This window comes from Stigmatopora nigra, chromosome 19 (genome assembly GCF_051989575.1).
Source record: "Stigmatopora nigra isolate UIUO_SnigA chromosome 19, RoL_Snig_1.1, whole genome shotgun sequence".
NCBI lineage: Eukaryota > Metazoa > Chordata > Actinopteri > Syngnathiformes > Syngnathidae > Stigmatopora > Stigmatopora nigra.
The window spans coordinates 7,254,799-7,277,702 of record NC_135526.1 but is presented as its reverse complement, the minus strand read 5'-3'; the positions used below and the strand labels follow the sequence as shown (position 1 = coordinate 7,277,702).

Here is a 22,904-nt window from a genome sequence, read left to right as displayed (position 1 = left end):
AATAGGGGGGGAAAGTTTCTTTGCAGCAGGAAGTTTATGCTGTTATTGATTGTATAAAAAGAAGCTTTTTATGAATGATTGTGGGCGCTGAATGTGTCCTAGATTTATCAGAACGAAGGGGGTGGGGATGAAATATTCTGTTTGTTTATGAATTATGAACATGTTTTATCTTTGTCTGGATGTCTCTGGAAACTTTGCAGAAAAAGTATCATTAATTCTAACAAAACTCAAGAATTGTTGGCACAGCAATAACTTCAGCAGCATTCAGTTGTGCTAGTTTTTTTTAGAGGGGGCAATTTTGCCATACAACTCAAAACAATGTCAAAATTTACAGCAGGCCCTGACCTAACTGTGCTTTTTGTCTTTTCTACTTTCTGCAGTAGTGAAAAACATATCATGCCTTAATCACAAATCGATGGGTACCACTGAGGCCAAATATTATTTTCAATTTGGGGGAACAATATGTGGCTGATTTATTGTTTAGTATCATAGGTGAAATTTCATTGTCTTTATTTCTTGTTGCAAAAATAATTTACAAATAACCATTTGTGTTTTACAGTAGTACAGTTGAGGTAGATTTTCATGCCTTAAATGCATACCACTGTAGCTACTTTTTTTTCTAACATTTCATTTTTTGGGTACTTGTATTTCAAGTGGGCTTCATCTAATATTGAAGCCAAATGTGATTCTAAAACGAAAGCTGGCTATGTAAAAGTATCACAGAGCATAGCTCCTTGTAAAACGCTGGCTTTTAAGAGTAACCATCTTTCCTCATTCTCTTTTCTCCTACATCCACACTTCATTTCATCCATGTCTTACCATTTTTGTGCCCTCCATTTTCCTCCCACGTACCCTCCTTTGTTCTCTCAATTCCAGGACTACACTCTGACCATGTATTTCCAGCAGGCCTGGCGAGATAAGCGCTTGTCCTATTCGGAGATTCCCCTCAACCTGACCTTAGATAACCGTGTGGCAGACCAGCTGTGGGTGCCTGACACCTACTTCCTCAATGACAAGAAGTCTTTCGTCCACGGTGTCACTGTGAAGAACAGAATGATCCGTCTGCACCCCGATGGCACTGTGCTTTATGGTCTAAGGTGAGTTTTTACTTATTTCCCACTTTTCCTTTTATATATAAATTCTTCTAAATTCCAATTCATCACTGGATACTAGTGTTTAATTTCAATTTTCTAAATAACGGCTTAAGACTTGCGTGATGGTTTCTGGGTTGTTTCATACATCTTCACATATATTTCTAAGTTTAAAGGGGCTAATGAATGAATGCTTGAGATTAAAAAACAAACATATAATGCTTCTAAAGATACTTAATTTGAGCCTTAGATTCTTATCTGACCTTTAGCAAAATGACAGTCCAATCTCCATTAGAGCTCCAACGACTTTAAAACAATTGACCTAATTGACTGACTTTCATTCTTACCGTTGACGGTGCAGTTCATGCTCCACTTTTATGTCTCATCAGTTCCTTTAGCAAAATAGGCCTCAGATGCCCAAACTCTAGCAAAACCTTATTGAAAAGTCTACTCCTTAATGGCTATTATGGCAAAGCATTAGCACTGCTGAGGGAAACTAGAATTAATGCGGAGGAAAGCAGTAGACACAAATCATATTGATGATCTACATTCATATCCCACTTTAAATACTAGCAATCTGCAAAAATATCTTCTATGTATTTAAATAAATAAACAAATAAATCCAGATGCTGCTTATTCAGGTAAGATTTCCATAAAATAAGCCATAAAGTAAGAAAAGCTGTAAAATGCAATATTGTATCAAGAAGTGCTGAAGCAGGAAATTCCAGGCCAAAATATAAACACAACACTGCTCCCATTTTTATGTGCTAAACTTGACAAATACTATTTCTATGCACACAGGTTTATTTTTCTCAAATATAGTACACAAATCCATTTAAATTGGTCACGAGATTGCTTGAATGAATTAAAAGACAACATGAGAACCCAATTGGGCCTCAGTCACCACTGATCCATAATAAACCCTTCCTTAAAACCACAAACATTTGTGTGAGTGAGATAGTCATGCATCTGAGGGCACATCTAATCCTAATGGGGGGTGCCTTTGATAAATTAATAAATAGCCAAGTTAAACAATGGAATTAAACATGGGATTGACTTTGAGTAATCACTTACATTTACAAAAAAATAACATTAAAACAAAAAAACTTTTAAGTACCATTAAATTGACATTCTCTAGACAATAAATGAGGATTATCAGTTCAGGTGCACTAACAGATTTTGAGGATCAAATTATAATGAAACAGAATATTATCATGTCATTTAATTTAAAGCTATGATCTACTACGTCGGACCTGGTACAGCCGAATCCTTATATGCAAATGACAAATACAAAATCGCAGGGATTTGCTTGGCCATAAAAAGCGGAAGTCGTGCTAAAGTCAGCAGAAAATATTACTTTGGATGAAGTGAGGGATTAACATGAAATTGGGGGATAGAAATCCATCACTCTTGACACTCAATATCATGTAAGTAGGATGGCCAGAATTGGGTCATGAGATCAGCTAGTTGCTCTTCTAACAAAATGGCCACGCGTACAGATATTTCACATTGTATTAAAGCCCCTAACGGATATTAAATAATTAGTTACTGCTTGGCTTCATTAAATAAAGCAAGGCGTCCACCCAGTGGTAAACGGACAGCGATTATAAAACTCACTTTAATTACTCTGGTCCACAATGTGAATAAACGCATGTATGATGTGCGTGTGGATAGACCAAGTGTATTTATTTACAACTATTCAGATGCAAAACTAAGACAAACTTGCAAATCACAATTATGGTCCAACTTGCGAGGGCTGGCAAACAAAGGTTAGGGAGTTTGGGAGAAAGAAAATCATGAGTCAAGAGCAAGTCTCTGTGAATGTCCAAATGCTGTCATATAATTTTAAACAATATGGGATTTGGATAAATAATTGGATGTACAAAGTCCATTGAAGCAGTTACAAATTAACCCAGAGCAAATACATTCTAACATACTAACAGTATTTGCTTTCTTTGTTAATTAAAACGTGAGGTTCATTGAGATGGTTTTAAGGACATCGGCAACAAAGATTTTATAGACTCAAATTTCTAATATACTGTACTGCATAATAATCATGCCCTGACCTTTAATCTACTATATATAAACTGTTGTATTCATTGAAAATCAGGCAGCTCTATTTATTCATTTCAAAGAAGCTTTATATTTTGTAATCCAAAATGGATATTATTTGATACATTATATTATACACTGTGGGAGATATACTTTAAATTACTAATAGTACGACAAAAGACTTTGACAATGTGTGTAGTTGCTGAAATAAGAAGGTAATAGCAACTACGAGCTTCACGGGAAAGATCACATTGTTCCGTCTAATTATGTGTGTCCTTCATCTTTCTGTTCTGAACAATTTATGAGCAATCCAGTCAAGATGAAAAGACATTCATTTACACTCAAATTGCATCCTCAAGCCTTTGAGGCACACCCTTGCGTATGATGAATAAATGACAGAACGGAAGTGTTTTGCAACTTGCTCAATAATGCATCGTAACCATCCGTAGGATTGGGTATTAGCTATGGTGCAATTCATGCATCAACTTTAACTATCTGTTAGCGGTCGGATTAAAAGTAGTACCCAGCTACTATCACCAAATGGTTTTTAAAAATGTCTTGAAATTTTCTGTGAACAAAAAATGCAAGAAACTAAATGGGATGGGGTTTTTTGTCAACTTGCCATGCAAAAAACGTGCTGTGTAAACAAAAGAAAAATAACAAAAACAAGGCATTTTTAAGATGAGTGTGCAGAACCTGTAATCAACAGAAATATCCCTGACCTAAATGTTCAAGACAGCCATGAGCATGTGAGGCAACTTGACCATTACTTGACCTTTTGGTTAGAGGGCCACCATGTTTGAGCATATGGAGCTCACTTGCTGTCTGGTGGTGACTTTGCCAGGAGGTCAAAACCCTTAGTTAAAATTCCACGATATTTAATGAATGGATTTACGCTGCAATTGATTTTTTTATCTTTATATGCAATTGATAATGTATCATTATTTAGATAGTATGTAGATTCAAATCAAAAGTTATCTCATAGAAACAAAACATCCAGTGTACCCATAGCTATAAATATGCATGTCTATACTAAAATTTGCATTAAATTAACTCTTTCTTATGCTATTTGCAGAAAAAAACTTAATTCAAGATTACATTCTTTCTGTAACGCTCTAAGATCCCACAAGATGACACCACCAACCTGATTAGTAGGACTGTAGTAACAGGTGTCAATAAAGTGCAGTTAAACTATTATCTTGGCTAATCATTGAAGTTGTTCACCTCCATTGGGGCCATTCAAATGTGCAGACATCAGTTTTTTAAATCACTGCACAACCCAACAGTTCATTGCACATATTACAACAATGATAACCTTGACATTACCTGGGCTATCTTCCCAAAGAGTCTGCCAGAGGCTTTCGTCTTTCAGTTCTACACCGCTGGCTCCATCTATACACACAACATCAGAGACTTGCCAGAAAGTAAGCAGTAATTTACTCCTTGGTTAAGCACTTGGCGGACTCATCACCAGCAGCAAATCCACACTAGTGGAAGAATTGCTGACTGTGACAAGAGACAAGAAACGTTAAGTCCACCTGACCTTGTCATGGCTAAACAATTTATTTATAAAGTCGTTGGTGTTCATCACAAAGTATACCCAACGTGTCTGTAATTTCAAGTTAAAACACATCACAATCTATCGCCCATAAAAGATCGAATTAAACAAAACTCTTAACACATGGTTCACGATTTCTCACCAAGTCTTTCTGTAAAGCTTCTTGAATAGTGGATGTCTAATCAAAGCAAAAACAGTGAAAAGCTAAATTATTGGCATGGAGTGTCTTTTTGTTCTAGATGATGAGAGTCCGATTAGGCCAAGGGTCTCACTGGTTGATTATCTCCACACTTTTTTACTCGTTATGAGCTTCTCTACTGGGTCACATTTATCTGTGATGTCAGTTGTGTCTACACGATTACCTGCCATTCCTTGCTGTGCCGTAACAACTCTCTTTGTGAGACTCCAGTTCACAGTCAGGAGGAAAGCCAGAGGAAGAATGGAAAGCTATTACTCACTGCCTCATCCTTATGTTCTTATTACAAAGCCTGACGGACAACAGAAGCTTATCTACTGACTCATGGTTGGCTGCTGTTGTCATCATGCTACCTATCCGTGCCTCTTTATATCACAGTTGAAGCTGCTATGGCAACTGTCATACACATTTTATTATATGAGTGGAATGTTATTGTTAGCTTTCATGCGTGCATGCATTCATACATTAAGTCGATAGACATGATGTGAAAAATATAATCCTGTCTAAAGAACGGAAAGATGGTTCAAATGCTCTGTTTGACCTTTTATCCATTCTATTGACGTTTTCTTGTCAATCTATAGTATCAAAGATCATCCTTCTTGAGATGGAGATAACCATCTCTTCATATCTTTTTTTTCTATCTGCAGTAAAGTCAAGGCTCCATTCATCATGCTTAGATAGCTGTGACTTCTAGTTTAAGACAAGGTCACCACTTTTAGTTGTCTACAGGGCACAGGTCAAGTTTTTCTCAAATGTATAGCAATGCAAAAAAGAAACTTCAATGTCACTTACTTTTCAGGATCACCACCACTGCTGCTTGTATGATGGACCTTCGAAGATATCCACTGGATGAGCAAAACTGCACCCTGGAGATTGAAAGTTGTAAGTAGAGCATTTATTTTCACAGACTTTTTTTTTTGCTCAATATCAACTAATAGAAAAAAAAACTTCTGCTTTCATTTTGTTTGAGCAAAGTACTTTCAACATAGGATTAATATATAAAAGAGAGAAAGCTGATTCACTATGACTTTAAATATTAATACCATGATTATTTTAACCACATTCTAGTGTTCTCAAAGGTGTAAACATATTAACACCATCATTTTTGCTTTGCTTTTATTTTCCACAAATAAGAACGAATGTTGTTTGCAATATTCACATGAATATCATTTACCCCTCCAAAAGTAAAACAATTTTTAGTTGTTTCTACTTAGTTCAGTTGTATTTTTATTGGGAAAAACAACATATTATTTTCCTTTAAAATATGAGGCCATTTCTTATCACCCAAATTATTTGGCAACACTAGTTAGAGCAACTCAACTCTTGGTCACGCATCCGTAAACCATGAATCTTCGTGGTAGTATTTCCCTCAGCACATTCCACATCAGAGTGAGGAACTCGTAGTGCATCAATTATTAAAATGTGTTTTAACCTCTTAAGTTCTGGGTCACTGTGATACGACACGCCACTGTACGTCGTTATTCAGGTGCCCTTACTACTATAATATGAAGCTGTTTTCTGTTAAAAAATGTCACACTAACTCTGCTTTTACAGCAGCTGTGAACCATTTTAATAAATCATGAACACTGTATGGTCACTCATCCGTTTAACGGCAGAAACTACTCTTTGTCTTTTTGATTAGCTCTAGCCTGTGTGAATGCAGAGGGCTCTTCAGTGCAGTGGGGAATTGAAAATTCAAGGGTACTGACAGGCAAAAGCAATTCACAAATGGAAACCAACTTGAAGTCACCGAAACAGTTCGGAAATACACACGTCTGTGTTATTTCCTTGTAAAACCAAAGAATGCGCCGATGTCAGAGTTGAAGTAGCATTCCCTTGATATTTTTTATCTTAAGATATTCTGTTGCTATTGCTACCAAATGCAGCTTTTCAGAGATATTTTTAATTGGACACAAGGTTTTTATTCACTTTGAACTAACTAGATTCAAAAATTAATTAAGTTAGGTCACTTCTGCTCAGTGAAAAATGTCAGTTAATAGTCTAGGTGAAATATTTTGATTTTTTTGTGGGCCGTCATGAATGTTTTCATATGCATTGAGCTGAAATGCAAACTGGCTGTTTATTAAACATCTCAGTTTTCACTTGAGACGGGTGCATTCACTTTGGTAAATGAATGTCACAGAGAGTCCAAAGCCGCAGTCAGGCATGAAGGAGCATTTGAAACCCAATTTTCACATCATATTCCAGTCCACTGAAATGACTTTGAACTCTCATAAGAATGTTCCAAAGTTTTTTTTATGACCAACATTGTGTATTTGTAAAATAAGAAAACAAGTTTGATGCACACCTGCAATATAAATCTCTTGGCATCATTCATTATTCGTCAAAGAGAATAAATGTTGACTTTCAAGTCTCTGTATTGCCACTGCATGGTAGGGAAAAGAAAAATGGTCCTTTCTGTTTTATACATAAAATGCCAGTGTTTTCTCGTAAGGCGACATCATTTGACCATTACTAGGAATCAATGGCACAATCACTTTATATTGAGATGATAAAAATCCTGGAGATAAATGCAGATGCCACAGTCTCGGCTAAATAGCTCCTCCTTTGTATGCTTATCTCCACAGATGGAATCACGAAAATTTTCATTTAATTTTGGCCCGGCGGGACTCGCGGACCTTTTGTGCTTCCATGCAATCCTTTTTTTTTTCTTTCTCCCCCAGATGGGACAAGTTAATATCTCTGACAATTAAGCTTAATGGAGTTAGTTCCTATTCACCCTACTCTAGCTAATTTGTATGTCTGACTCTTTTTTGATGTCATGCAAATCACTAATTTGCAGGCAAATGTTAAACATTTCAATTTCATTTCTAAAAGAAACTATTTCAATTGTTTTGATTGGGTGAGTTTTATGTTCATGATGCCCATAATGACTACAATTCTTCAAATTTCAATGCATTGTGTCACAAACTAACACAATAAGCATTTTTTTTAAAATACAGCAAATATTCACAGATATGATTGGAATGAAAGCGTTTGTATTTGCCGCTACTGCAATAGCAATGCTGCATTCACTCACCCGGTTGGGTGAAGTAGGCCATATCCCACTTAGAGGTTCTGAGGTTGGTGAAATGCGTTGTGGGGGTACACTTGAAAGCAGCAAACATAAAGGGGGGCTTTCATCAAAAGGAAGAAGAAATGTATGAGAGTGCGAAGGCGTTCACAGCCTTCAATGAAGAAGACTCAGGCTTACTAATATATTCCAACTAAATAGGTCAGTCAAGATTTAATTAAGGAGAGCAGGCAGGATGGAGGCGAAAACGGCGAGGTAAAAAGGTTGACAGAAACAAATTACCATGTATTTGTAATTTAACTTGAGTGCAAAACGGACAACTGGAAGGATTTGGTGAAAAATCTTTTCCATTCCCTTTTTGGATTGGGACTAAGTTGAGTGACATAATACAGTAGAATCCCCACCAACTTTCAAGATGGGTTATGAACTGAATTGACCATACCAAAAAGATTCACGTACTATTATAAACGCACTGGAAGAGTAGATCAGTAATTTACCAAACCTAACGACATCTTGGTGGCTGGCTCTGTGAAATTTTAATGAGTTTGAAACGCTAATTGCCAGCATCTCCTGATGGCATCAACCGAATGGTACAATTCGACTAAGGACTCTCAGTTGTTCCTTTTGGTGTGAACAAGACAATTGTTAGCATTGGTTTTATTGCTGCATTAATTATTTCTAGCAGTCTCTTCAATGAGAATAATGAAAAAGAAACAGAATGAGAGCTTTGCCATAAATTTCCTATTTTTGTCAACCTCGCACGTCACAGATATGCGAACACTCATCCATGTTTGTTAGCTGTTTAATCTCCACACTATCATTTATCATGGCAACACACGCAAAAATACCACAAACAATTCAACATGAAATAACACTGACTCATCTGGCGTGCAAATCCCCAAACACGCAGTCATATCATCATTTATAATATGCACCCTTTACATGTTGACAAACGAAACATCTTTCTCAAACCATTCGGATGGTGCACTACACATTGATATTACTTTGTTCATCACAAAGACATAATTCTTGCTCATTTTACATATGGCCAACCTTACAGTTTAATCCCCTTGGAAGGAGGATCAATTGAATAGCCATTGTATTAAATTACACTGCCGAGCTTGTGTGAATAAAATGATTTAATGGAATTTGCATGTCCTTTCTGTAGTGTTTCAATAATATACTATCCTTGAAATGCAATGTGTCATGAAGAAAAGCCATTTGCATGGTTTGTGTTGCACTTTTAAAGTCGATTTTTTTCCTGTGAAGGAAATAAAAGTAACATGTTTCTTAATGATTTATTGCTTGTACCCATTGCCCACATTTCTCCCCACATCTCCACTGATTTGGCCAAAATGAAAGCAAAAAAAGTGCATAACTTTGGTTCAGATTAATATTAAAACACTTTTGTCCCTTTCAAGGATTCTACTCGCTTCTAGACATGAAAATGGATGCCTTTCTGGGTTATTTAATCATTCTTTCTGTGCATGTTAATAATTTAGTTGCTCTTGGGACACAACATAATAGGCTGACTCAAAGATTTAGTCCCATCGACCATATACTATATACAGTAAAGGGGTTTCCTCAGCTACTATACATAAGTAATGTCATATGTTTAACATTAGTTCATTATTTATTGGCAATCTTTTCCATAATTCACTCAAAATGTTGCATGGTTTGTTCAAGGCAGTCTAAAAGGCGAATGTTTAAAATCAGTGAACACTTGCCTAGCTAAAAGAGGTGATGAATTATTGGAAAAAAAAACACCCCAAAAAGAATTGGCCATGAAGAGTGTGATTAATTTCTGGCTAGGGTGAGGAATAGCATGAGAAGATCAAATTCCTAACTTACGTATCGACATTTGGTGCATGCTATGCGGTTATTAAAGGATCGGTGTCAGTCTAACGTGTGAGATTAAAACTTTTTATGTGTAAAAGTTGTATGGTTCCTCTTTACCAACAGCTTCAAATGGAACATGGTATACTCCAGCTGTTGTAGCACAATCTGGTACTTTATCCTGTAGTCACTAAGTCTTTGCTTTTCTTTGTTTTCGGTCACAGATGGTTACACAACAGATGACATTGAGTTCTATTGGCGAGGAGGCAACAATGCCGTAACCGGCGTGGACAAGATTGAACTGCCACAGTTCTCTATTGTCGATCACAAGCTCATCTCTAAGAATGTTGTCTTCTCGACAGGTAAGGAGAATGAAGTGGAAACACTTGTGATGGTAAACCCTGAAAAAAATCTATGCTATCAATTAATGCAAACTGCAATGCACTGCTAAAAGAACACAAAATAGGCACTTTTGATTCAGTTAGCAGTAAAAAAATAAATAGAAAGTAAAAAAACACTTTGAAAATTGACAAAGCATATCATATTTGATGCATGAATTGTCAGTATTTTCAGAATTTAAATTGACTGTCAATTATTAAATGGTTTGGGCTTTAAAGGGTGAAGAGATTTTCCAAATCCCTTTTAAAACTAGCAGTTGACTATTTTGTTGTTAATTCACACAAGAACTGAGTTTTATTAAGTAACAGCTCTAAAATGGAGACTTAATGTAGCTTTTTACTGTTTTGCTTCATTGCTATGTGAGCAAATTGCCTTTAGTGGCTGCACTTGGATGGATACAAAAATACCAATGCTGCTAATTGCTTGTACTATGGCTTGTCAAGATGAAAACATTCAAACAGAGTTTATATCAGGAGCTACCCTCTGAGATAACAGAAGATAGCATGACTTATTTAAAAGCAATAAACAAAAGCAGTGTTGTCTGATACAATGAAATATTTATGATTTTCATGCTTCCATATTCATGATTCGGTCGTGAGAGGAGGGAAAAAAGTGTAAGCAGGCAGGCAGAGACATAAAAATACAGTAAAGAACTTTTCCTACCTAAAAGGGTTACAAGGCACTATAACTCCAAAGTTATTTGCCCATGAATTTACAATATTTGAAAAGCCTGTGTGTGTGTTTGGTCGATTCCATGAATGTAATTTATGGGCACCAGCACGAGTGTTGCCGTGACTTAAATCAACTGGGATACACTCGGCATGGGGAATCCCTTTTTAGCATGATGTCAAAGGCAAAATGGAAGGAGCCTGATATCGTTCAAACATGCATACCTCAACAGAAGTATGGCCTTTATCCAATATGTTTGTCAACTTTACAGCCAAGGAGAGCCAATGTCAGTTTATTGAAGGAATAACACACACCAGTGGGTTTTGTAGTGTTTCTTTCAACCTGCTGTGTTTGTTTATTCTGTGAACTTAAACCTTAGTGACACTCACAGTGGCTCATTCTTAAATGAACTAAATTAAATAGCAGATGTACACCATAGCCCAACAGACTTCTAAGTGTGTTCATGTGTAAAACTTGTCCCTTTAGCCCTGTTCTGTCTACATGACATTCAAGTAAATTGAAGTTCTATGTGAATGTCTTGTTAGACTTCTTTTCCAGTGTGACTATTAACAATTCATTTTTAAATCAAAAACATCCAATTCATTCTGGTTTCAAATTTCCTTTCTTTACGGTTTAGATACCACAAGAAAAAAAAATTGATAACACAAAAAAAAACACTTATTTTCAATGATTACTAGTTATGGTGTACAATTTTAACAAAATATTTAACTGTGCGAAACATTAATCACAAGTGTCTATTATAAGCACTTTGAAGACCATGCACCAATTTCGATATACGTAGATTGGGTGATTAATGTGTTCTTCATCTTCCCTTTATGAACTTTATAGGATCTTATCCACGTCTGTCTTTAAGTTTTAAATTGAAGCGAAATATTGGATATTTCATCCTTCAAACATACATGCCTTCAATCCTTATCACCATTCTCTCCTGGGTGTCTTTTTGGATCAACTACGATGCATCTGCTGCCAGGGTTGCTCTCGGTAAGTTAAACACCCTTTTTGAACGAAAATTGAGACCATAGAACCAAGCAAAACTGTTTTATACTGTAAATTCTTGACATGATTTTTGATCTGGAGGTTGAATCTATATGATTACTTAAGACATTTTGCAAGAATCTCTCCAATCAACTCAATGATACCTTTTCAAAAGGTCTCATTCCAGAAAGAGCAGCCAATTTGTATGATATTGATGTACACATATCATAGGAAATGTAAACAGGCCACATCCAAAACAAGAATATTAATGATGTGCAACTCAGTTGATCAGAATCATCAATTTTTCACTACTTTGTCGAGACGATATTCTCTTGTCAATGTTATGTCAATCGCAACACAGCCTGGAAGGTTTCTTTGACGCATACGCAAATCCCCGATTTAGTCGACAAGGCAATTTTGTTAATTGAACACTGAGCTGCATTTAGTGATTTGGTGGTAGGCAGGGGTTGTGGGGTTTCGACAGGATTTAATAAAATAAAACTAATGCCTCATCATGGAAACGGGTCAGCTGGGTGGGACAAAATTGAGTCGCCCCTCAATCTGTATGAGAAACGTTTTACCAAATTTGTTTTATCTTCCCAAAATCTTCCCGTGACTTCTTGATAAAACTGTTTTCCTTCTTGCGTGTGTCTTTTTTTTTTTTTTTTAACACAATAGGTATTACGACTGTGCTGACCATGACTACAATCAATACGCATCTGAGAGAAACTCTTCCCAAAATCCCCTATGTCAAAGCTATTGACATGTACCTTATGGGTTGCTTCGTCTTTGTCTTTCTGGCTTTACTGGAGTACGCGTTGGTCAACTACATCTTTTTTGGACGAGGCCCACAGCGTCAGAAGAGGGCAGCTGAGAAGACCGCTATAGCCAACAATGAAAAGATGCGAATGGATCCAAACAAGGTAAGATTATTATTATTTTTTTTAGCTCACCATACTAATTCTTAGAGAATACTTTTATAATACGGGTGATGCATGAACATCTTTGAGGACTTGATTTGTCCAAAATCTGAACTATTGGGTTAACTAAATGTCTTATTACCAACACAACTACAACACAATATTGCATGGTTAGAATAACATAGTCCATCCTCTTTAACAAATTAAAATCCCTTGAGAAACATTTTGTATTAACCTTGTGGGGCTTTGTGTGAACTGAAGGAGCAATTATTGTACTGGGTAAACCAAATGTCATTGCCACATTATACTCACCTACACATGTAAAACCCTTATTCTTTGACAAGTAACTATAGTTTGTGTGTGCATTATCAGTGGCTTGTGGGTAGTGTGGTTGGCCGAGATGACACCTTATATGCCCGGATGAAACAAAGAGATCTCGATGGTCATGATTCAATGTGGGAACCAATCTTTATGGATGATGCAGGCATTGGACTTGGGGAGCAAAAAAATAAGGTAATAAAAATTGACACACTGCATGTTGATATTGCACATATTGGTAAGACAAGTCAAAAAATATCATCAGCTTTGAAACAATCCTATCAAGATACGCGACATGTTACATTATATTTGGTAGAATAAAATAGACCGTGAAAACAAAGTTTCCATTTCCAACAGATGGACCCACATGAAAATATCTTGCTGAGTACTTTAGATATCAAGAACGACATGGGAATTTCAGAGCTGGCTTTGGGACTGAATGACCCTCGGAACACCATGTTAACGTACGACAGCTCCACCTTGCAATACCGTAAAGCAGGACTAGCCCGCCACAACTTTGGCCGAAACACACTAGAGCGTCACATGACGAAGAAAAGTCGACTAAGGAGGCGCACTTCGCAGCTCAAGATTAATATTCCAGACTTGACTGATGTCAACTCCATAGACAAATGGTCGCGGATGATCTTCCCAACAGTTTTCTCATTTTTCAACATTATTTATTGGCTTTATTATGTCAATTAAGACAGCAAACGAACAAATTACTTGTTCCTGTCTTTTATTTACGTGCGTTATTTTTTTTGTCGTAACAATGACCGACGTAATACACCCAGGACTCCATACATTATATTGAAAAACACACTTACTGACTTACCGTACACAAAATTTATTTTAAAGAAAAACTTACACAGGGGAGAAAAACATAAAGGTGCCTGTTCTAACGTTATTGGTTTTTTTTCTTCTTAAAATTACACATTGTGTGATTGGCTTTTTTTTCATAAACTGTACATATATATATTTTTTGTATTGTTTGAAGTATTGTCAGTTATTGCCAAACTTTATGGACAAGGGGGAAAGATTGAATTTTAAATTAATTGTTTTACTATTTGTAGTTTAAAACTTGTGAAACAGGTCATTTGAGATGAAATGGTGAAATTATTATTTTACTTAGCGCTATTTTTAAAAATGTTTTCTATCAATATCAAATATACACATATAGCAGATGTTTTATTTTATGTAGCTGCAGCTTATAAATTCTCCCCAAAGTAATCTCAAAAAGTATAAATGCGCACATTGTGTTATACTAATTCATGTTTCCGTCAGGATACATATAAGAGACTTTTAATACTGCTGTGTAAAGAATGTTTTGCACACATACATAAAAGCACAAATATCAGCTTAATACATAATCACCCCATACATTAATGTGTGATTATGTCTCCAATCTGATCATACAATGAAATCACAGTAATTATCATAAAGCATAACAAAAAAAAACCAACAACCAGTATTTCTGTATACTTTTAACGTGGTTGTACTAGTTTGTTAGAAAAAGGATTTTATAAAACATTTTGCACAGAAGATATTAAAAGCCATAACGGCTGCACCATAATTCTAATATTGGTGCTTGTAAAGTTATTTAGAGTACTTATACATCATATATAATCATATCTGCAACATTACTAAAACATTTTAAAAAAGCAATTTAATTATAAAGCGTACTTCCCCAAATTTATTGAATATTTGGGGAAAAAGATAACTTTGAAGTTACAATAGGAAAGAACTTAAGTAAAAGTACAGTATTAAATACTTTATTTTCAATTGTATAAAAGGAATATCTTCCCAAAACGTATTTACATCTCAAACATTTTGAGTTGGTCTATTGAACGGCATAATTAATTATGAAGGTGAGAACTTCTTATTTCTGGTGTGTACCTAAACAGTCACTGTGCATTGCCTTTAATTTATAAATTATCAACTAGTTTTAATAAGACAAATCCATCTTAGTATTTATTAGTAGTCAATATAGTTCTAGAGAGTTTATTCTGAAAATGAAATATCAGAAATCCATTATTTTCCTGCACATAATCCTGCTAATGGAACATGTTTTGAAATGAGACCAATTATTTATTATGTTTGCCCTTTGAGCCTTGAAGCTTGTGTTTACATATCAATAGGATTATACATTCAACCATTGCTGTGCTGATAATGAAAAATGGCACATGGTCATTTTAGCAGTATAGAATTTCATAATCATAGTGTATTAGGGAGGAAGCTGATTAGTCATTTGCCAGACATAATTTCCAGGATGTAAATAAAGGGCATAACATGACTTATCAATTAGATTATATAACTGCTGTAAATAAACACATCTAAGCTTTCTACAGAACAAAATGAGATTTTCACTACCATTTATTTATACTATAACATAAATAGAATGCCTAATCAGATGTTAAACTTTGTACATAGTATATTTTATTGTCACTCATTCACTTTTTGTTCCTGTTGCTTTATTTGCAGTTTTTTTTTTAATCCTGACGTTTTGTTGCCAAAATTGAACATGCAATCATGAATGTAGAATATATTCCTTTTAGGAGTAATGCACTCATACAATAATGATGAGGATTCCAAAACTTTCAAATAGCATTAATTGAGTCGGCCAAATTGCAAATCATCTCAGGTGAGTACAATATATTCTATTAATATTACAAATATTTCACATTTGTTTCGTAGGTTTGTCAGAGACTTATAAAAGCACTTTAGAGACTTTATTTTCTTTCTTCAGAATTATTTTAGCATTACAGTAATGAATAATCATGGATCTCATGGCTGTTATTAGCTATACATAAAATATAAGCAGACATTAGCTTTAAAGCATTTTTTTTTATCAATAGATAATGCTCCAGGAGATCCTGTTTTAAGAAATATGTTGCTTTTCGAATTGAACCTCTCAAACAAACAATGCAAAGCAGGCAATAGTGCATCTTGCAGGGTAGACTGACACCATCAGTATTCACTGCAAGTACAGTACAAACTCTCACATCACGCTCCTCAAACTTATCAAACGTCACCATTGTTTGAAAAAATTGGCGGACGTCAAAAACATTGGTTGAGTGCACATCTGTGTTGCTACAGTGCACATCCGTGAGAAGTCGGCAATGTTTTTTTTCCCCAAATAGCAACAGGAAAAGATTGGATTTCTTTTTTAAATAAGCATCATGACCCGCAGAGTGAACATAGAATAATTGATTTATGGTTGTTTTGAGTGCAACACTTGCTATTGGTTGCTAATGTTTGAGTTCACTTTTTAAATGTTTTTTTTTCCTTAAAATTGTTCAAATATTACTTAAATACTATATGGGAAAGTAGAGCTTTTTCCTTGGCAACATTATCATTTGTTTTTAAGAATTGCCTGAACTATTTTCACTCAAAATGTGGTACATTTTATTAGAAATGTGGCCCTTTGCAAATTGTATTTGCAGTGAGATTATGCGATGGATGTTTTTAGGCAACAGTGCTTTTGGATTTTTTTCTTTCTTTCTTTCTTTTAGTCTCTGCAGAGTCCACTGACAAATGGCATGTAAAGTCTATCTCATGAGTTCTACACTATAATGTCTTTGTACATTGCAGCATTTTTCATTTCAGATATTTTTCTACTTGTAGGAAAAAAAAACAAAAAAAACAAACAGTGCAAAGACGCTCTTTGGCAAGATCTTGTAAATCTAAATTTCACATATTTATACTATACAAAATGACTACAGTATATTGTCTTGAGGGCTCTGAAAGCTGAACATGTATGCTCTTGAAAGCCTTTCAGATATCCTTGTACAAAGTTTGGAGATTCTTTGTGGTTGTGAATAGATTGCAAAAGGCTCTGGAGGTTTGTGGAAATGTTTCGGAATCGTCTCTGGGGGAGAAAAGGACATACTGACAAGCTACGTAAAAAGCCTAAATGACTCATCTTGGTGACAGTGTACTTTTGCACACACTCACAGAAGAAGCCTTAGACTCTTGCTGCCCTGGACTTTTAATCCGAGCGGCATCAATCCTTCTTACCTTCTCAACACCATCCACCTCGACAAATCTTTCTATGTGCCCCTCACAAGAACATTCCCAGGAACTCTAAACTGCATCCCTCTCAAAGATATGCCCCATAAAAGCCAATGTCTGTCTTTACAATGGAAACCCATGGAAATGATAACATTATCAATAAATATTGTATACAGTTCTTGTCAGGTTCATTAATAATTACCTTCGTCCGTAATTATCAATAACTGCAGGAAGACATCTTATTCAATTATTGACATTTAATTAAATAGAAATGGATACAAACAGATAGCCTCCGGAGGGGAGAGTTACAGCAAGTGTCCCTTACAACTTCCGAACGTCTCTTCGAATAGACGTTTTCGTCCCATTCTTATGGTCACAAGTTACAGAGTTGTTGATCATTCCATCACGTATGAGTAAAAACAACATCTGGGACTACAATAACAATCAAAGTATTTTACTAATAACAAAAACAGGGACTAGACCTAACAACATTTAGATTAGAGTAATTATACAACCTCCTTGACCTAAGAATCATATAATATAATCATAATCATATAATCGTTACATACAGAAAAACCCGAAGTGTACGGTTACATAACGATAACAATATTCTTGTTATTGTCCGAATAGCCCTGTCCTCGTCACCAAGGGCCCACCAAATCTCAAGGACCCAGATTGGGTGGATTGTTTGTATAACCATCCTGGAACAGGCTGTCTAGGTTAAAGATGACTTGGTGTGACCTCAAGACTTTTGAAAAACAGAAAGAGAATGATTTAACAAAGTAATGAATTAATACAAAGAAAAGAAAGAGATTGATTTAATAAAGAAATGAATTAATATAACTATTATAATAATAAAACAGAATAAACCCAACAGTTCTTCACCTGAAACTGTTCTTTTTTATTATTATGATATTGATAAGCAACAGTCCAACTGTACGGAATATTATGGATGCTCGTGTTTAATTTTTGCTCATGATCAATTTAATGGGACTTAATTATATAGGTTTGACCCCATTTCGTAGACCAAAGATTTTAAGAAATGGGTTGCTTGCTTCTCAGGATAGATCACATCATACGATGACAAACCTTCTTCGATCATTCTCATACAATATTATCTACAGCTGTATGTTGTCTTCAGACTAAATAATATCAGCATGTTTAATCATTGAGACGCTAAACTTAGTATTTAATTGATTTTTACATGCAATCATTAACTAAAAAGATGACCTGCATTCGTATAACAGTTATACAGGGTAAACCACATGGGGTGGGGGATATGTGAGCCACTTCGATGCTCATATCACAGGATGAATGTGCCAGGTGGATCTGACAGCGGGCCCTAGTTGTGCACAAATGCTGTGATGACTTGCAATTCAGCATGTATGAATAATTAGAGCAATAAAAAAAATCTGCACTGTCCATCTGTCCAAGCTGATCACTTTGGTTCTGAAATACTTTCTGTCAGTGTATCCGACATAGCATGAATTCTGAATGAACTGAATTTAATTCTTGTTAGGCATGTGATTGATTCACTCACAAGTGAATGATTTTATATAAGATCCACATTCAACTGTTTAAGTTATATTGGTGTTAATCTAATGTGTATTCAATTCTAAATTTGTGCACGTCAAAGGTCATGTCTTAGTATGTCAAATAGCTTTACTACAACAGTCAAGGAAAAAATAAATAATCCATGTTCCATAGAGTAAATCCTTACGGTTGAGAAGAATGAGTCACTAAGTTCCCTTCTGGGCCTTTTGCCAAAATCTGGGCAGGCGCTATATTTAAGCGGCCAATGATCATGTTGAATCACCAGCATGGCCCACCATCAGCTCATCAGCATGTCCATGCCGCCACAGCCATCAACTCTATGCTCAATGCCATCGCGCCCTCAGCCATCATTGTGTTATGATGGCTCTCCGTAATTACTTATTGCCTTTTTATGTGGAGATACGCAACCCAGCCAGACGCGCTCTGAACTTAAATGAGCTGAGGTCCGGCTACAGAGCGCCATAATGATTGTTTGGCAAGAAGGGGAAAAAGTCCCCTGATAGCTGTGTTTCTGTTTGGATTTAAACACAAATTATCCTCCAAATGTTTTATTTTCCTGCTTTTAAATTATGTCATAAACATTTGAATATATACGATTAAAAACAATGCAGGATGGTTTTATTAGCGGCAACTAAATCCATGACTTATGTTATTGACCCTTTCTCTATGGTAAAACGTCGAGGACGAAATAGTTACTAGATTTTCAAGCAATTTATGGAAAAAAATATAACATGTAGCTAATCAAGAATACAGGACAGTAGTTCAAAAGACAAAGCAACGTTAAAATGGGAAATATATTGGAGTTTCTATGTCATTTTTCTACTCCATGTTGTAAATGTCCCATTTATATCGGGGTGAACAAGCACGAGGGGTTTCTTTAATTGTCAGACGAGCGGAACTATGGCTCTGATCCCGGACCAGATGGGAAAACAGTGCAGAAATGTTAAGGCATTGCAGCAAACCATTTCATGTCGATGCAAGACAAAAAGCTTACCGCTTTGACTCATCCTCGAGCAGGAATTGCAAAACCGTGTTGTGTTTGTTCGTTGGGATGCCATGGGAGTCTGGAATGAAGAGGAAAAGCTTTCAATGAGACATGGTGCTTCACAGTAAATCCTCTGCATGAATTGTCAGAAAATTGAATCAGCGCCAACAGTTGCGGGTTAGCGGCTGAAGCTTGACGCCTTTCCAGCGGCATTTAAAATGCAAAGGCCCATCGTTGCTGTTCTCTAAGGGCTAAGGTGGGGAGTTACTTAAGGGATCTATGGGTTTTAATGGGATCTGTCATATTCATCTTTGGTTGTTTTTGTATGTGCTAACAGGACCATCTCATTTGCACTGACAGGAAAAACACTTCCTGGAAGAACATTACAGAAAATGATTTGGTCTGAGCAAAATCTGGTACGATCAGTCTTAATCTAACATGCTTCATGCCTATAAAGGGAAAGTGAATATTTGTTTTATTGTAGAAATGGTTCTAATTTTAGTGTTATAATCCTCAAGACTTTTTTTACTTCTTAAATGCTTGGTCTTGGTGACTTAGAAATGTTTTGGAAATGGTCTTATTTTGAATTGTCGCAGATGACACAAATGATATGAAAAGTGAGTCAAATTCAATGTGGTCTTAATGTCTTGTAGATGACTAAATTGAATAAATCAAACAGTCATTTCCCCGACTTTCTCTTGTGATTAGCACAAGGCCATGAGATTTGCAATTAGTCAGGTTGAACTCCTCATCTTCCTGCTTTTTCTTTGTTCAAACTTCAGCACTATCTCTTCTGCTTGAAGGATTTTAGTCACCGCTGGTGTGTTCCTGCATTTAAACTCAGTTTAATTAGTTGCCTTGCAGTGCTTTTTCTTCTGCGTTAGCATATTTACAAGAAGAGAAAAAAGACATTTCTTGGCATAGACCAGATACACTTTGTAGACAAAGATATTGGCTTTATCTCTATTAATAATAATACCGCATTGACAAAATTTATACTGCATTAATGTGAACTACTGGTTCAGAAAAAAGTTACAACAATAAATACAATTATGACGCCTGAGTCTGGTTATTTAAAAAAAATAAAAATACAAATACAATTTTCAGGCTATGCTGGGAGTCTTGATGTATAATGTAGGGAACACCATGTTCTGGAAGTTAATTATATCACATAACCCATTTATGTTTGTTGGGGAATAGAAGCGTAGTTGAAGTGACAGCACAAGAAATAAAAAAACATATCTTGGAGATTTTAATTAAGGCACGTGGTGAAGAAATTCATCAATCCCTTATAACATGGAGCTATGATTAATTAATGAGTGACTACTTTTTTTCACTAATTAGATTGTTCTACGCCAACCAAGTAAAGATTTACTAGAGAGACTTAGTGGCGCTAACTGACTGCTGTGATGCATGCAGGGTTAGGGGCGTTAAAAGATTTTGTGGATGGGAGGCTTAGCCACGATTTTATTTTAGCACCAAAAGCACAGTTGGAAAAAAGCAAGAAAGGACATCATATTTTCATATGACTATGTTCAAGCTCCAGGCAACCATGCTCAATTTCATCTTTTCTTTCAGCCACACATACAAAAACAATGTGAGGAAAACAGGCGCCAGAAAATAAAGAAAATAACAACGTAAAAAGTCATTTCAAAGGAAACAAAACATAAGAAATATATATATTTTTTTTAGAAATGTGCTTTGGTATGAACACCTCAAATACTCACAAATTAAAACAGTAGAATTTGTTATGTAAGCGTTCTAGTGAAGTTGGATGACACGCTCCACCTAAGTCTAAGATAAATTCATTCAGATTTTTTAGGGATTTTGGATGTTTTAAACAATTGCATTGTTGTTGTTTTTTTGCCAATTTTTAAGACTAGTAGACATTTTGCATAAGACAAATAACAATGGCATCAAGCAAAATATCCAGTTAACAAGGTAGGTAAGGAATGATGATTTATGGTTTTCCTGCCAATTATTTTGTTGCCCTAGGCATGCAGCGGTCAGACCTTGGGGCTTGCAACAAATTACTCAACGAGTCCATAGTCAACTTAAAACTGAGGTACGTGCTCTAAATATTCAAAACTTGAACACAATGTACTTGTACCTATCACACAGAACTTTATCTGTTTTTAAAGTCATTATTGTCAATTGCTTTCTCTAATGTCCCTAAAATATGAAGAAGCATAGCTATTGAATCAAGACTTCTGTATTCTCAATCAATGTTGATGGTTTGTTGACTTAAAGCAGTTCATCAGTGAAACCGATAACTTTGTTCTTTCAATTGACAACTTGCAGTGTCGCATTGTTAATGTACTAATTGTGTCTTTTCCTGATTTCCAGTTTGCTTGATTGTCTTAGAGAGACACAATGGCTTGGGCCCTATTAATTTTAATGGTATTATTTGTACACAGAATCAGAGGTTGTGCATGAGATGAATGTATTTCCTTTAGCTGTCCACAGTCTTGGTGCAATTGTGAAAGACTAATGAGCAAAAAAAAAGGTCAATGAACAAAAGAAAAAGGACAGATGGCACAGATGACTGTGAATTGCTACAGAGAAAAATAAGGATCAGGCGCTGGTGAGGGGAATAGAAATTAAAGCGTGTGAATGCGAGTGTGTGGCTGAGTTATAATGGGGGTGGGCTGCACTATCAATGTCTAATTGTCTTTGGGTTACATTGCAATTGCAGTCCATTGCCACTGGCTCCATTATGGTTGACCTTCAGATGAGCAGCAGGCAAAAAGGGGAAAAACACTGGGTACAATGTTTTGTTTATAGTGGAGGAACGGATGAGAAAAGGGTCTTAATAGTTTGACACTTGCCCAAAAAAGAAGTTGTCAATATTTTAGAAGCTCCTATTTCTAACAAGGACAATCTTTTGGGGTATTATGAGGAAGAAACACTGTGTTCAAGAACGTTATGTTTATGGTGCTGGAAATGGATGAAAATAGTCTCAATATTAATAGTTTGACACTTGCCCAAGAAGGGGGTTGTCAATCTTTTAGAAGACACTGTTTCTAACAAGGGCAATTTTTCGGGATATTTATGGTGCGTCTCGCATGGCGTTGACTGGCAAGTTTGTTGCTTTCTGACAGAATTGTCTGACGTTTATGGAAAGAAACATCAGCCATTTAAATGTGTGTGTACACACCGTGTATTTCTATACTAATTCACTCACCTGATGGCTCAAAGCTGCTGCAACAGGGAGGTCAGTCCACTCACCGAAGGACATTTAAAGTCAGCACACAGTCTGGCTGCAGTCAGCAATGGCACGTGGCTCTC

The 22,904-nt window shown here is 35.9% G+C and overlaps 1 protein-coding gene and 1 long non-coding RNA gene across 2 annotated transcripts in view; one reads left to right on the top strand and one right to left on the bottom strand.

The window, feature by feature from the left end:
* Window positions 1-17,258, top strand: part of gabrb2b (gamma-aminobutyric acid type A receptor subunit beta2b) — a 27,627-nt gene extending 10,369 nt beyond the window's left edge. Inside the window, exons 4-10 of the mRNA XM_077740566.1 lie at window positions 877-1,097; window positions 5,697-5,779; window positions 9,992-10,129; window positions 11,685-11,837; window positions 12,510-12,754; window positions 13,124-13,264; window positions 13,427-17,258. Of these exons, the coding sequence (XP_077596692.1) occupies window positions 877-1,097; window positions 5,697-5,779; window positions 9,992-10,129; window positions 11,685-11,837; window positions 12,510-12,754; window positions 13,124-13,264; window positions 13,427-13,771 (1,326 nt within the window). The 3' untranslated portion in view covers window positions 13,772-17,258. The remainder of the gene's footprint in view (window positions 1-876; window positions 1,098-5,696; window positions 5,780-9,991; window positions 10,130-11,684; window positions 11,838-12,509; window positions 12,755-13,123; window positions 13,265-13,426) is intronic.
* LOC144212581 (uncharacterized) lies at window positions 5,689-22,904 on the bottom strand. The gene is made up of 3 exons (XR_013329783.1): window positions 22,801-22,904; window positions 19,626-19,695; window positions 5,689-5,763 (listed from the first exon to the last, which is right to left on the bottom strand). It is a non-coding gene; the product is annotated as an uncharacterized LOC144212581 (long non-coding RNA).